At 28.0% G+C, this 12,639-nt stretch overlaps 2 protein-coding genes and 2 long non-coding RNA genes across 4 annotated transcripts; 3 read left to right on the plus strand and 1 right to left on the minus strand.

Annotated features, from left to right (window-relative positions):
- The first annotated feature begins 2,441 nt into the window (after nt 1–2,441).
- Nucleotides 2,442–3,614, plus strand: LOC136080380 (uncharacterized). Its single transcript, XM_065796996.1, has one exon. It carries the CDS (start codon nt 2,442–2,444, stop codon nt 3,612–3,614), a length of 1,173 nt encoding a protein of 390 aa, XP_065653068.1.
- Nucleotides 3,615–9,100: 5,486 nt separating this feature from the next.
- On the minus strand, nt 9,101–9,835 carry LOC136080381 (uncharacterized). Its single transcript, XM_065796997.1, has one exon. The coding sequence runs from the start codon at nt 9,833–9,835 to the stop codon at nt 9,101–9,103; it is 735 nt and encodes a 244-aa protein (XP_065653069.1).
- A 700-nt stretch (nt 9,836–10,535) lies between these two features.
- Nucleotides 10,536–11,082, plus strand: LOC136080053 (uncharacterized). Its single transcript, XR_010638415.1, has 3 exons — nt 10,536–10,630; nt 10,711–10,787; nt 10,878–11,082. It is a non-coding gene; the product is annotated as an uncharacterized LOC136080053 (long non-coding RNA).
- A 395-nt stretch (nt 11,083–11,477) lies between these two features.
- On the plus strand, nt 11,478–12,073 carry LOC136080054 (uncharacterized). The gene is made up of 3 exons (XR_010638416.1): nt 11,478–11,502; nt 11,685–11,840; nt 11,960–12,073. It is a non-coding gene; the product is annotated as an uncharacterized LOC136080054 (long non-coding RNA).
- Nucleotides 12,074–12,639: the final 566 nt, after the last annotated feature.

Here is a 12,639-nt window from a genome sequence, read left to right on the forward strand (position 1 = left end):
TGTACATGTTACAAAAATGTTAAAATGTTACAAAATGTAAATGTTACAATTGTAACATTTTACAAGCTGATGATACTGGTATCTATAACCCAGCGAAAATTTCTTATAAAATAATATTATTTGTATTGAGAGAAACTGTATTTCTTGATGTTTTAAAATAATATATATATATATATATATATATATTATTTTGATTACTAATTTATTTTGAAAAAAGGTTGTTTCATTTTAATTAAATATTTGAAAAAATTATTAATAATCATTTAACAGCAGGGCCGTCCCGAACGGGGGGTGTAGGGGTGTCCCACCACCCCCAAAGTTGTCATATAAGCATTTAAGTTGACACATTTAGCAAGTTTTGGCTAATTGCGAATTGAGGACCTTTTTTTTGTGTGAGTGTGTCTCTAGTTGGCAAAAAATACATACAATCCCCCCCTTTCCCATGAGAGACCACTTCGGGACGGCCCTATCTAACAGTTAAATTACCTTTTAAAAATTCAGAGTCTTTTCGAAAAAATTTTATGGCCTCCACGGATATAAAGGGCAAAGGTGGAACAATATACTTAGAAACACTAATTTATATGGCTTTGTAAATGGAATACCTTTATAAGTTGTAACACCTTCCCATTCATTATATTTTTTTCAAGTTTTCCTTTTTTGATTTTCTTAAATATATTTTTTTTATTTACAGCTTCTTCTATTGTATTCAATGGAGCAAAAAGACCTCGGTTAATGGAATATTGTTTGATTTTCTAAAATACGCTCCATTTCAAAAAGGTGATGGAAAAGAGAAGAAGTTTGTGTAGATTTTATTCAATTATATCTAGATTATATTCAATTATTCGTAGATCTTATTCAATTGTATGTAAATATATGTAATATTTCAATATATTTTTCAATAAAACAACTTTAATCTCTTGCTTTAATAATACTATTTTAACTAAACTGAAAAAGTTCCTAATAGTCTAAGTATAGACTATGAGTAGATTTAATATCCATAATACACCTTAATAATGTAATAGAGAAGTGCAACAGCTTTATTGGACATGCATACTACGTTTTGATCGTGATCTCAGTTTTTATCAACGGTTTCCATGATTACAAAACGTTTTTTAACAGCCGGTTTAACGTTGATAAACCAACGTTTAAAAAACTGTCATTCTTAACGTTGTTTCAACGTAAATTCAACGTTATTGTAACGTTTTTTTGGGTCGTATTAACGTTGATATAAAGTTTGAACCTAACGTTGATTTAACGTTGATAAATCAACGTTGAAAAAAACTTTTATTTACGGCAGTTTCAAATTGATACTTATTAGAACTTTATTCTGAGCATGCGCAGTCAACACTTGTAAAACTGGAGAAAATTTAAGATTGTTTCAATTATTTCTTTCTGAAGCTCAGCTTCTCCAACTTGATTTTATTTATGTTTATATTTTCATCAATTTATTGTACTTCCTTTAAACTTAATTGTAGAGACTGATTTTTTTTTTTGGGGGAGGGGGGGCTAATTTTTAATTTATCTTACATAATGCTATATTTAGATATTTTATAAACATGGACCATTTAACCAAGTTAAGTCTCATTTCCAGAATATGTGAAGAATATATAATGAAAGACTCAGTTGATGTGTGTAAATATTCTGAATCGTTAATTCATTTTATATAAACATTGACATTGATAATAAAAATGTTCATCCACAAAAAATGTGTAGGAAGTGCTATATCATTTTGAGGAACATTGAAAAAGGTTCTAGCACCAGTGTTAAAGTAGTTGAATGGCCATTACCATGTGCAGACAAATGTTCCTGTTTCTCTAAAGATCTGGTAGGGAAGTTAAAAAATGTAACCTGGTCGGTCATGTATAATAGAACAAAATCAGAAAAGATAGACCAGGCCAATCATTAATAGCTTAATTGCTAGTATACCAGAACAAACTTTGCGTTTAAATGCAATTGATATTGATCCTGTGTCAAATCCCCATTTAGACTTATGTATATGCAATTTGTGCAACAACTACCGTCAACGGGGGTGACTATGAACAGCGGGGTGACTATGAACATCAGTACCAAGTTAACTAAAAGGTGAAACAACACACATAATAGATCTAAATTGTGTGTTATTTTGATCCAGTTGCATTAAATATAATATTTGGAACCTAATTTTAGGCTGCGCAAAATATTTTCCTTTCTCGGCTTTTCTTTATCGCATATCAACAGCATGAGTTACATTGTTCGGGTAGTTTGTTGACTTATCAAGCTATATCTTAAGAAGCGCGTATCAAAACACTATAAAAGTTGCTACACGTCAAGTTCAGGTACATATTGTTCTAATGAATTCAAAACTGAGGGTGTAGTTTGTCTGTAAATGATTATTTGCTCATTTAAAAATAGCATTTTTTTTTATCAAGAATTCGAGTTTTTTTTTATTAATTTAAGGAACTATGCCTCGAAATTACAAAAGAAAGGAAAATAGCCGAGCTTACAAAACAAAATACACTCAAAAAGACTTACAAGCAGCAGTAAATAAAGTGAAAAACCACGGGTTTACTATAAGGAAAGCAGCCAAAGCTTATAACATTCCGCTAGGAACTCTCCATAAAAACGTAAAACTTGGAAATCAAGTTCCAAAAAAGCATGGTGGACAAACCAGACTTGACAGTTCTACAGAAAATTTAATTGTTCAAACAATTACTTTTATGACAGATTGGAGGGTGCCTCTTGATTCTTTGGACATTCGACTTTTAGTTAAATGTTATTGTGATAAAAAGAAAATAACAGACTTTATATTTAAAAATAATATGCCTGGTGTAGATTGGGTTCAGTCTTTCATGAAAAGACATTGTCTGACAAAAAGTGTTGCTGACAATGTAAAGCATAGTTGGGCTTTAGTCAATGAAGAAACCCTTAACCGTTATTTTAACAACTTATACCAAGAGTTAAAGGATATACCTCCAGAAAACATATACAATTATGACGAGACCAATATAACAGATAATCCAGGGTCCAAAGCTGTTATTGTTCGTCGTGGACATGGACACCGCGTTGAAAACAAACAGGAACATTCAAAGCAATCAACTAGTATAATGTTTGCTGGTAACGCTGTTGGAGAATTTTTGCCGCCTATGGTTATTTATAAAGCAAAAAATCTCTACCAGGGTTGGACTCATGGTGGACCACCTAGAACCGTATACGATATCACCACTAACGGGTGGTTTGATGGTAGAACATTTACCAGATGGTTCATGGAGATATTCTTGCCTATTGCTATTTTAAAAACAGGAACAACATTGCTGATTGGTGATAATCTGGCTTCACACTTTTCTCCAGAAGTTATTGAAGCCACGATTCAACATGACATCAAGTTTGTAACAATGCCACCTAATGCAACCCATCTCTGCCAACCACTAGATGTTGCTGTATTTAGAGGGCTAAAGCAGTCGTGGAGGACAGTACTTTCAAAGTGGAGAATAGAAAGTCGTATTAAAGGGGCTATTCCAAAACAACACATGCCAACTCTTTTAAACAAGTTAGTAAACACCTTGAAACCAGAAGCTTTAATTTCCGGATTTCGAGCAACAGGAATCTACCCTATGAACAAAACAGAGGTGATATAACGACTTCCTGGAAAAAATAAAGACTCTGGTGGTAAAAACACTGTAATGGTTCTTAACGAATCCGTTTTAGAGATTCTGAAAAACAATCTAGGCTTAGGTACAAATCCAGTTGCAATACGAAAAACACGCGGTCCAAAGGTTGAACCAGAAAAAAGAGTTCTTTGTTTAGATGAGTCAATGCCATCAAGTTCAACAGAGCAAAACAACAAAGATAGTGATTGGTACTGTGCTTTCTGTAACAAAAAATGGGTGGAGTTAAGTGACGACGTATGGATTCAATGCGACAAATGTAGCAAACCTTATCACCTCCAGTGTTGTGGCCTTTTCTATGAAAAAGATCAATATTATAAGCTTGATATTGAAAAAATTGACTTTATATGCAGCCTGTGTGAGCCATGTAAGAACTTCGAGGATAGTGATAGTTGATGGTCTGTTTTTTTTAAGGCAGCTTTGTAAATATTGTTGTAAATAGTAATGTGCTGAAAAAACTAGATTTTAAACTTAGTATGTAACTTTTTTCACATGAATTGATTTGAAATAAAAGACTCTACAACATATTAAAATACACTTTCTGTTATCTGTTTGATCTTTAACAGTATTCCTCCTCCCCCCCCCCCCCCTCAGCCTTACAACATGTTAGTCTATCCATAATCTAAGAAATAAAATCATTATGTCGTGTTCAAAGTAACTCCGAATCGGCTGTTCATTCTCACCCCGTTTTAAAAATACGAATATGCTTGTATAAAATAAGTAAACTAAGGTATTTACTTTATAATGTTTACCAGGCCTAGAACCAATTATGGAAGCTAGATAGTATAATGTTCTGTTAAAAAAAAAAAATTAGCTGTTAGACTAACTGTATTGTTATATGATGCATAAATGTTTAAAAAGCGTTCATAGTCACCCCAGTTGGCGGTATATGTATAAGCCACTAATACTAAAAGAGTGTCATCATTCTTTTTGCTCTGTGTATATTTAAGGAGATTGAAGGAAAGCTGGAAACAGAAACAAAATGCTTTATTTGTAATCAACACATTCCATTATTTACAATTGTAAATTCTGTTAATGTAACACAGTTGATAGAGTGCATTATTTTAGGTTGCAATAAGCAATGTAAATTAAAATTTGCGGTTAAAGACAATGAGCTTAAAAAATTACATGAAGAAATTTGTATTGGGGATCAATTATTACTGACCCCAATTAGCAAAAAAAAATCATGTTGGACTTGATACAACTCTAGCTGATGTATTTTTATTAAAAGACAATGATGCTATACCACGGATTGTCGAAGATGCTGCATTACATGTAATAAAGCAAAAGCTAATACCTCTGAATCAAACTTAATTACATTTTCTTCCGGAGGACCTAGGGTAGGTGCATTTTTAATATATAGCAAAATAAAATAAACTGTATTATGTTTTGTTGTAATTAATAAAATATAATTTGATTTCCCTTTTCTTTCTAGCCTTTGTACTTTACTTCCAACTCGATGGCATACAAAGTGGGCTCAGATGTTAGTAAAACGACAATTAAAAAAAGACATCAAGCTGTTTTAAATTCTTTAAATGTGACCTCTGGTATGCCCAGCACATCACAACTTCAGCAAACCTCTGCTATTTTGAATTCATTCGAAGTAAAAGATCAAGTTAAAATATTGAAGATGTCAGACATCAGTTATAAGTGCTGAAAAAATGATAAGTATGAAAGCTCATATGGGAATTCTATATTCAAACATGAAGATACTTGCAAGGTAAATTAATTTCATATATATATATATATATATATATATATATATATATATATATTTTTTTTTTTTTTTTTTTTTTTTTTTTTTTTTTTTTTATTTGCCGATTTAAAATAATTTAAAATCTTAATTTATAAAAAAAATTTTTTAAATTACTGGGGCTTTAATAACAAAAAATTAATTTTAAAATTTGGCCCCCCCCCCCCCCCCCAAAAAAAAAATGCATATTCATCAAATAAATGTTTTAACAAAATTCAAAAAATAAAATATATAACGTTTAAAATATTTAGTAATTCAAAGAGTATTTATATTCAAGAACTGATTAGTAAAATAAGATGATATATAAGTATTAATATTACAAAAAGAATTTACAATAACTTTTTTTAATAAAAATTGAAATTATAAAATTTTACAATATTTTTAGTAATTAGTATTTCAAATAATAAAACTTAAAAAAAATCGTTTGTAAATTCAAAACTTATAAGATAAGAAATACATTTACAATAGCAGACTATTGTTTAGAATATTAAATATAATATTAAAGAGTAATTAGTAGGTTAATTTTTGTTTTTGTTTGCTAGGTTAAAAAGCTTTTTAGAAGAACTTTAATTCATTTTCATGTATCATCAGTAATTGCTTAAGTTTTGTTTTAAACTGGTTTAAAGAATAATTAGATTTCAGCTCATTATTTAATATTGTATTCCACAGCTTAGGACCTCGGTTAGCAATTGAGAATTTGGTTGCTGAATAATGTGTTTTGGATTGAATGTAATTGTTTTTTGAAAATCTGGTAGGGTATATGTGGTTTATTTTTTCAAAAAGTGAATTAAATAACATTGGTGATATTTTTTTATCAAGTTTAAACATGAAGATAAGAATATGGTAAAGGTTTAGTTTATATACATTTAGAATATTAAGTTTATTAAATAACGTTTGAGTGTGAGAGAAACGGTCAACGTTTGTAATTATCCTTATAGCCTGTTTTTGTTTACTAAACAGTTTTTTTACTTTTGTTGCGTTTGTGCTGCACCAAGCAACGTTTGCATAATTTAAGTAGCAATGAATTAAAGAAAAATATAAGTTTTTTAAACAAGATAGATTTAAAAACTGCTTGGCTTTATACAAAACACCTATATTTTTTGATATTTTATTTTCAATTAGACCTATGTGGTCCCTCCACGTTAAATTTTCATCCAGAACCACACCTAAAAATTTTATTGATTGCTCTCTTTTTAATAATGCGTTATCAATAAAAAGATCAGGAAGTTTTAATGGAATATCTTGTTTTTTATGAAGACGATGGAACAAAGTGTATTTGGATTTATTGATGTTCAAAGATAGTTTGTTTGATTTGAACCATTGGGTTAATTTTTCAAGTTCTTTGTTTACTGTTTGAAATAATTTACTGATATCTTTACTAGAATAAAACAAGTTTGTATCATCTGCAAACAAAATTAAGTTTAAAATGTTAGAAAATTTATATAAGTCGTTAATATAAACGAGAAATAAAAGTGGTCCTAAAATTGATCCTTGAGGAACACCACAGGTGATTGACTTATATTCCGTTTTTCCGCTATCATATGAAATAAACTGCTTTCTATTAGTCAAGTAACTATCAAACCAGGACAAATTAGTATTTATTATACCATAACTTTTCAGTTTGGATAGAAGGATTTGATGATTGACAGTGTCAAAAGCTTTACTTAAATCGATAAATACACCTAGGGTATATTTGTCTTCATCAAACCCTTTAAATATATCATGAACAAGGTGAGTGATTGCATGATCAGTTGAATGACTAGATTTAAATCCAAACTGTTTATGAAAAAGAATATTATTAACATTTAAAAAGGAATATAGTCTATTATACATAACCCGCTCTAATATTTTAGAAAAACAAGAAAGAATTGAGATTGGTCTATAATTCGTAACATCGGAAGGATCACCTGATTTTAACACTGGAATGACTTTTGCAATTTTTAGGTTATCTGGAAAAACGCCTTGTTTTAGAGATAAATTAAAAATATGTAGTAATGGAATTGTAATTTGTTTTATTGATTTGATAATGACATTACTACTTATATCATCAAATCCTAAACTTTTATTGGGTTTTAATAAAGAGACTGCGTCTAGTAATTCTTTTTCTGTAAGTTTATAATTAGACATAACATTAAGGTTGGTGGAGGTTAAGTACGAACTAAAGTGTGATTGAGTAGTTGCTATATTAGATGATAAAGTAGGACCTATATTTACAAAAAACTGGTTAAGTGTTTCAGCGACTAAGGATTTATTTACAATTTGTTTGTTATTAAATTTAAGATTTAGAGGAAGTAAATTTCTGTATAAGCTTTTTTTACCAATTACCTCCTTAATAATATGCCAAGTTTTTTTAGAATCATTTTTGTGCTTTATTAATTGTTCAGAATAGTAACGTTTCTTTGAGCGTTTTAAAATTGACTCAAATAGCCGTTTATAGTTTTTATAGGTAGTTTCATTTTTAAGAGTTCTTTTTTTAAGAAACTTGTTATATAAGCGTTGTTTTTTTTTTGAAGATTTAAGAATGCCCTTCGTGATCCAAGGGTTTAAAAGTGTTTTTGTTTTGATTACTTTAGTAACTTCTGGGAATGCCTTGTTATAAAGATTAAGAAACTCTGTTAGAAAAATATCATACGCTTTATTGGCGTTTAGATTTAGTTTTAGGGTGTCCCAGTTAACACAGGATAGAAGCTTATAAAAATGACTAATAGAAGTGTCAGTTATTAAACGTGTTTTAATTATTTTTTCCCGTTCATTTTGGGCATTATATATGCATTTTTGCGATAGGATAAAAATCGGAAAGTGATCAGACACGTCAGTTTTAAATATTCCTGTTCTTATATTTTCATTTATAAATTCATTTGTTATAATTTGATCTAGGGATGTTGAACTTTTCTTAGTTATTCGCGTTGGTTTATTGATTAGTGGAATATAGCTATTTTGAAAAATGGTGTTAAAAAAGTTTTTAATATATATATTTTTTTCATAATCTAATATATTGAGATTGATATCACCAATAAAATATACAGCTTTATTCATAGACGATTTATTTTTAATTATTTTTTTAATGTGGTTTTCAAATACCTTAATGCTTCCTGAAGGCGGTCTGTATAAACCATGAATGACGATATTTTTTGAGGTTTTGTTAATAATTTCAATACATAACGATTCGTAATCGTTAGTAGTTGAACTTAAATTTGGTTTAACTTTGAATAATATTGAGTTTTTTATGTATATACACAAACCCCCACCTTCCTTATTAGATGCTCTAACTTGATGAATTACTTTATAATTAGGTAATTGAAAATTAGAATTGTTTTCAATGTTTTTATCTTTACACCATGTCTCACTTAGACAAATTATTTGAAATTTAATGCCAATTTTATATAAAAGTTGTTTTAATGACTCAAAATTTTTTTGAATACTTCTAATATTAATATGAAGCATTGAAAAATAGTTATCCTCCATTCCATTAGCAATTTTTTTAGAATTTGGGTCATAATATAAAGGGTTAATATTTTTAATTATTTCATCATTATTATAAAAATTAATATCAGGATCCGAATAGTTGTTTAATAGTATTGACTTATTTGATACAAATGAATTAAAATTTATGTTTGTTAAAACAGTATCATCAGCCATTTTAAATCAGAAATAACTTAAAGCAATATTAAAATTCAAAAAGTAATATAAAAACGTAAGAAAATCATTTATCATTATTTTTTTTTATAAATTCTCTAACAATAAGCTTATCGTATATAACAACGGAATACTTACCATTTATCCTGTGCAATTTGCTTTCTTCAAGAAGTTTCTTTTTTATTATGGAAGTTTCCAGCGAAAAATCCTCGTTGATATAAATTCCGGATCCTTTCAGTTTATTGGCATTTTTTAGGATTTTTACTTTGTCTTTATGGTTAAGTAACTTAATTACAATTGTTCTTGGATTTTTTTTTTCAATAATGCCAGTTCTATGCGCTCTTTCTATGATTACCCCATTTACATTGAGATTATTTTCAAAAATATTTATTATTATTTTTTCCGTATCATCCCAACTTTCGTTGTCATTTTCTTTAACTCCTTCAATTCGAAGATTATTTCGCCTTTGTCGATCTTCCAGCTGTCTAAATTTATTTTTTTCATTCTCACCTATATTTGCATTCGATGACTTTTTTTTTTCCAACTCGCTCATTTTTTTGTCATTGCAATCTTGATAAAACGTTAGACTTTCCTCAATGTCTTTTTGTGTTTTTTCAAACTTTATCAACTGCTTGTTAGTTTTATTTTGATCGGCATTTCGGTTTACGTTATCTTTTTTTAACATTTCACAAGTTTCCTTTAATGTACTAATTTCTTTCAGCAATCCATCGATTCGATCATTAGTCAGTTTTAAATTTGCACTTATTAACGATAGTATATCATTTTGTTGTTTTTGGAACATTTCTTGAAAAATTTCCCTAACTAATTTTATCGAGACGTCAGTGATTTGTTTTGAACTCATTTTGAATTTTGTGATAAAATTTTTATATAAAAAATTTTTATATGTGAAAATATATATATATATATATATATATATATATATATATATATATATATATAAAATGAAAGTGTGAATAAATAAAAAAACAAAATGTTTAAAATTTTATTATAGATGGCTTGAAACCACAAGTGTCGTTTATAATACAAAATGTGCATCAAACAAAAAGCAACGAAAAGAAGCTAAATCCTGGTCTAGAGAGGATTGGGTAGTTTGTAATGCTCTGTTTAACTTTCTTTTAAAAGACTCCAGTGATTCATTTGAAGTTAAAAATGCCCTATGGGGATACATTAAAAATCTTCCATCTTATATAATAAACAAACTCAATCTTCTAAAAAAGTAAAGATAGTATTTTACATAAATGTGTGTCTGTATAAAAATGTTGCCATTTTATATGCTTTTTTATTAAAATCTATTTACTTTCTAAAATTATTTTAAATTCAATTTCAAATTAAATAGAAAAAATTTGCTACAGCATTCCAATATTAAAAATAACGAAATTCACATTAAAATTGGTGGTGATTATGGTGGTGAATCCTTTAAGATGTGTTATCAAATTGTGAATGTTGATAAGCCGAATGGCAGAAGAAACACAAATGTATTTAGTATTTTTGAAGCAAAAAAATACAAACCCAACCTTATTGTGGGTCTCTCAATGTTTACACAATAAATTAATCAATTGCAGTCACTGTGTTGGAAGTAGGTTCTATTTTATCATATTGTTTTTAATGTATTTAGATAAATAGATTTTAATCTACTTTTAAAAAAATTATTTTTAGTGAGAAAAAAATAAGAGTATTTATCTTTGGTGATTACAAGTTTTTATGTTCGGCATATGGAATTACTGGTGCAAATGGTATAAATTCAAATAATAAAATTGTGCAACAAACAAATCATATTTAGTGGCTTTTTAAACGCTATGTATAAAATTATATTATCATGTTAGGTCGACATGCTTGCTTGTTTTGTCATATAACTCGTGCAGAGTTAAAAAAGCCAGATGCTCAACAAAAAAGTAATTGTTCCAGTCGCACGCTGGAAACGCTTGATGCAGATTTTCAAAAATTCATTCAAAAAGGTCAAATACCAAGGTTTGCAAAGTATTGTAACAATGTCATTGATTCACCACTTTTCAATATTCCTTTAACACAAGTATTTTTATAATATATTACATTTTTATAGTATATTATATTTTTACTTATTTATATCATTTTAATATTATTTTTATTGATTTAATGAATCTAGGTTGGCATTCTATCGTTGCATATCTCATTAGGAATTTATCTTAAATTTTTTAATATGCTGGAAAATGGCTGTCATCTCATAGATATAATAATTGCAGCTAATATGTGTTTAAAAAATAAAACTGTAAACAACAAAAGTTTTGATGAGTTTATTGCACTTCAGTTGAAAATATATGAACAAGAAAAAATTATTTCTGAATATTGTGAAAAAATAACGCTAATTCATGAAGCAATGGCAACACAAGTTCTATGTTCTCCTGAAAATAAAGAATACCTCAATGAAATTTTTCAGCCCAGAGTAGTTTTATGAAGAAGAAAAATGCTAAGGTATAATAAGTTAATATTTGAAATAATGAAATAAAATATTCTATAGTTTTATGTGAATGAAACATTTATCAATGTAATAGCAAATGCTTCTGTGTGTGTGTTTATGTATCATTATTATTGATAACATTTATCAATGTAATAGCAAATGTTTCTGTGTGTGTGTTATGCTGTTTTTTATATAGTTTATTGAATTAGAAGAGTTAAAAACTAAAACATTTGAAAAATCGCATGGACCACTTGTGAAAAAGCTTGATGAAGTTCTATGTGGTCTTAATGTTCAAAGACAAGCTTACTACGGAAAATGCTTTATCGGGAATCATGTTCATAAAATGTTAAAGGTTTTTAGAAACATATTTTTGCATACTTGTAAATATAAATTGTATAAATATTTTTGTAAACATATAATGTATAGAGGTACTAATTCTGTAAATTATAAAATTTTTTTTTCATCTATAAGTTAAACAGTGTCCTACATCTTTGCAATTCGATACCTAAGATAGTAACAGATCTTGGATTTATTGATACAGATGTACATAACGAGGCAAAGGTCTTAAGTGAGAAATTTGTTCATTTGTTCTCCAAATATGGTACATACTACAACTTTATGAATTCAAGTGAATTTATGAATTCAAACAGACTCTAAATGGTAAAATTTCTTTTTGAATCTATGATTATACTGAAATTATCAACAAATCGTTGACTAACATTTTTATTTTGTACGTATTTCGACGTTTTCAGCATCTTTTATTTGGGTCCACGTTTTTCACTTGACATTTTATTAAAGAAAGTTCAAATAAAAGTTAATTTAAATAGATAATTTAAATAGAATAAAAAGTTAATTTAAATATAATAAAAAATAAAAGTTAATTTAAACCTAATATTTCTCCTCAAAGTTTTGTTACGCTTAACGTATTATAAATTAAAACATTTAAAAATTTAAATTTTTTTAAAAAAAATTTAAAACATATTCTACAGTTAAAAAGTTTATATTTATAAATTGTTAATAATTTAGATTTACGACTTAATTTCTTATTCAGTTTTATTATAAGTTTGTAAACGCGACTTTTTAGGCAAAAAAAATTATAAAAAGTTTATTTTTCCGTGCCAAAAATTTAACGATATACTTTAAGAAATTAT

The sequence above is a fragment of the Hydra vulgaris genome, chromosome 05 (genome assembly GCF_038396675.1).
Source record: "Hydra vulgaris chromosome 05, alternate assembly HydraT2T_AEP".
NCBI lineage: Eukaryota > Metazoa > Cnidaria > Hydrozoa > Anthoathecata > Hydridae > Hydra > Hydra vulgaris.

Bases quoted from the DNA above. Each gene is read 5' to 3' on its own strand.
- LOC136080380 (XM_065796996.1), top strand. From the start codon at position 2,442: ATGCCTCGAAATTACAAAAGAAAGGAAAATAGCCGAGCTTACAAAACA.
- LOC136080381 (XM_065796997.1), bottom strand. From the start codon at position 9,835: ATGTTCCAAAAACAACAAAATGATATACTATCGTTAATAAGTGCAAAT.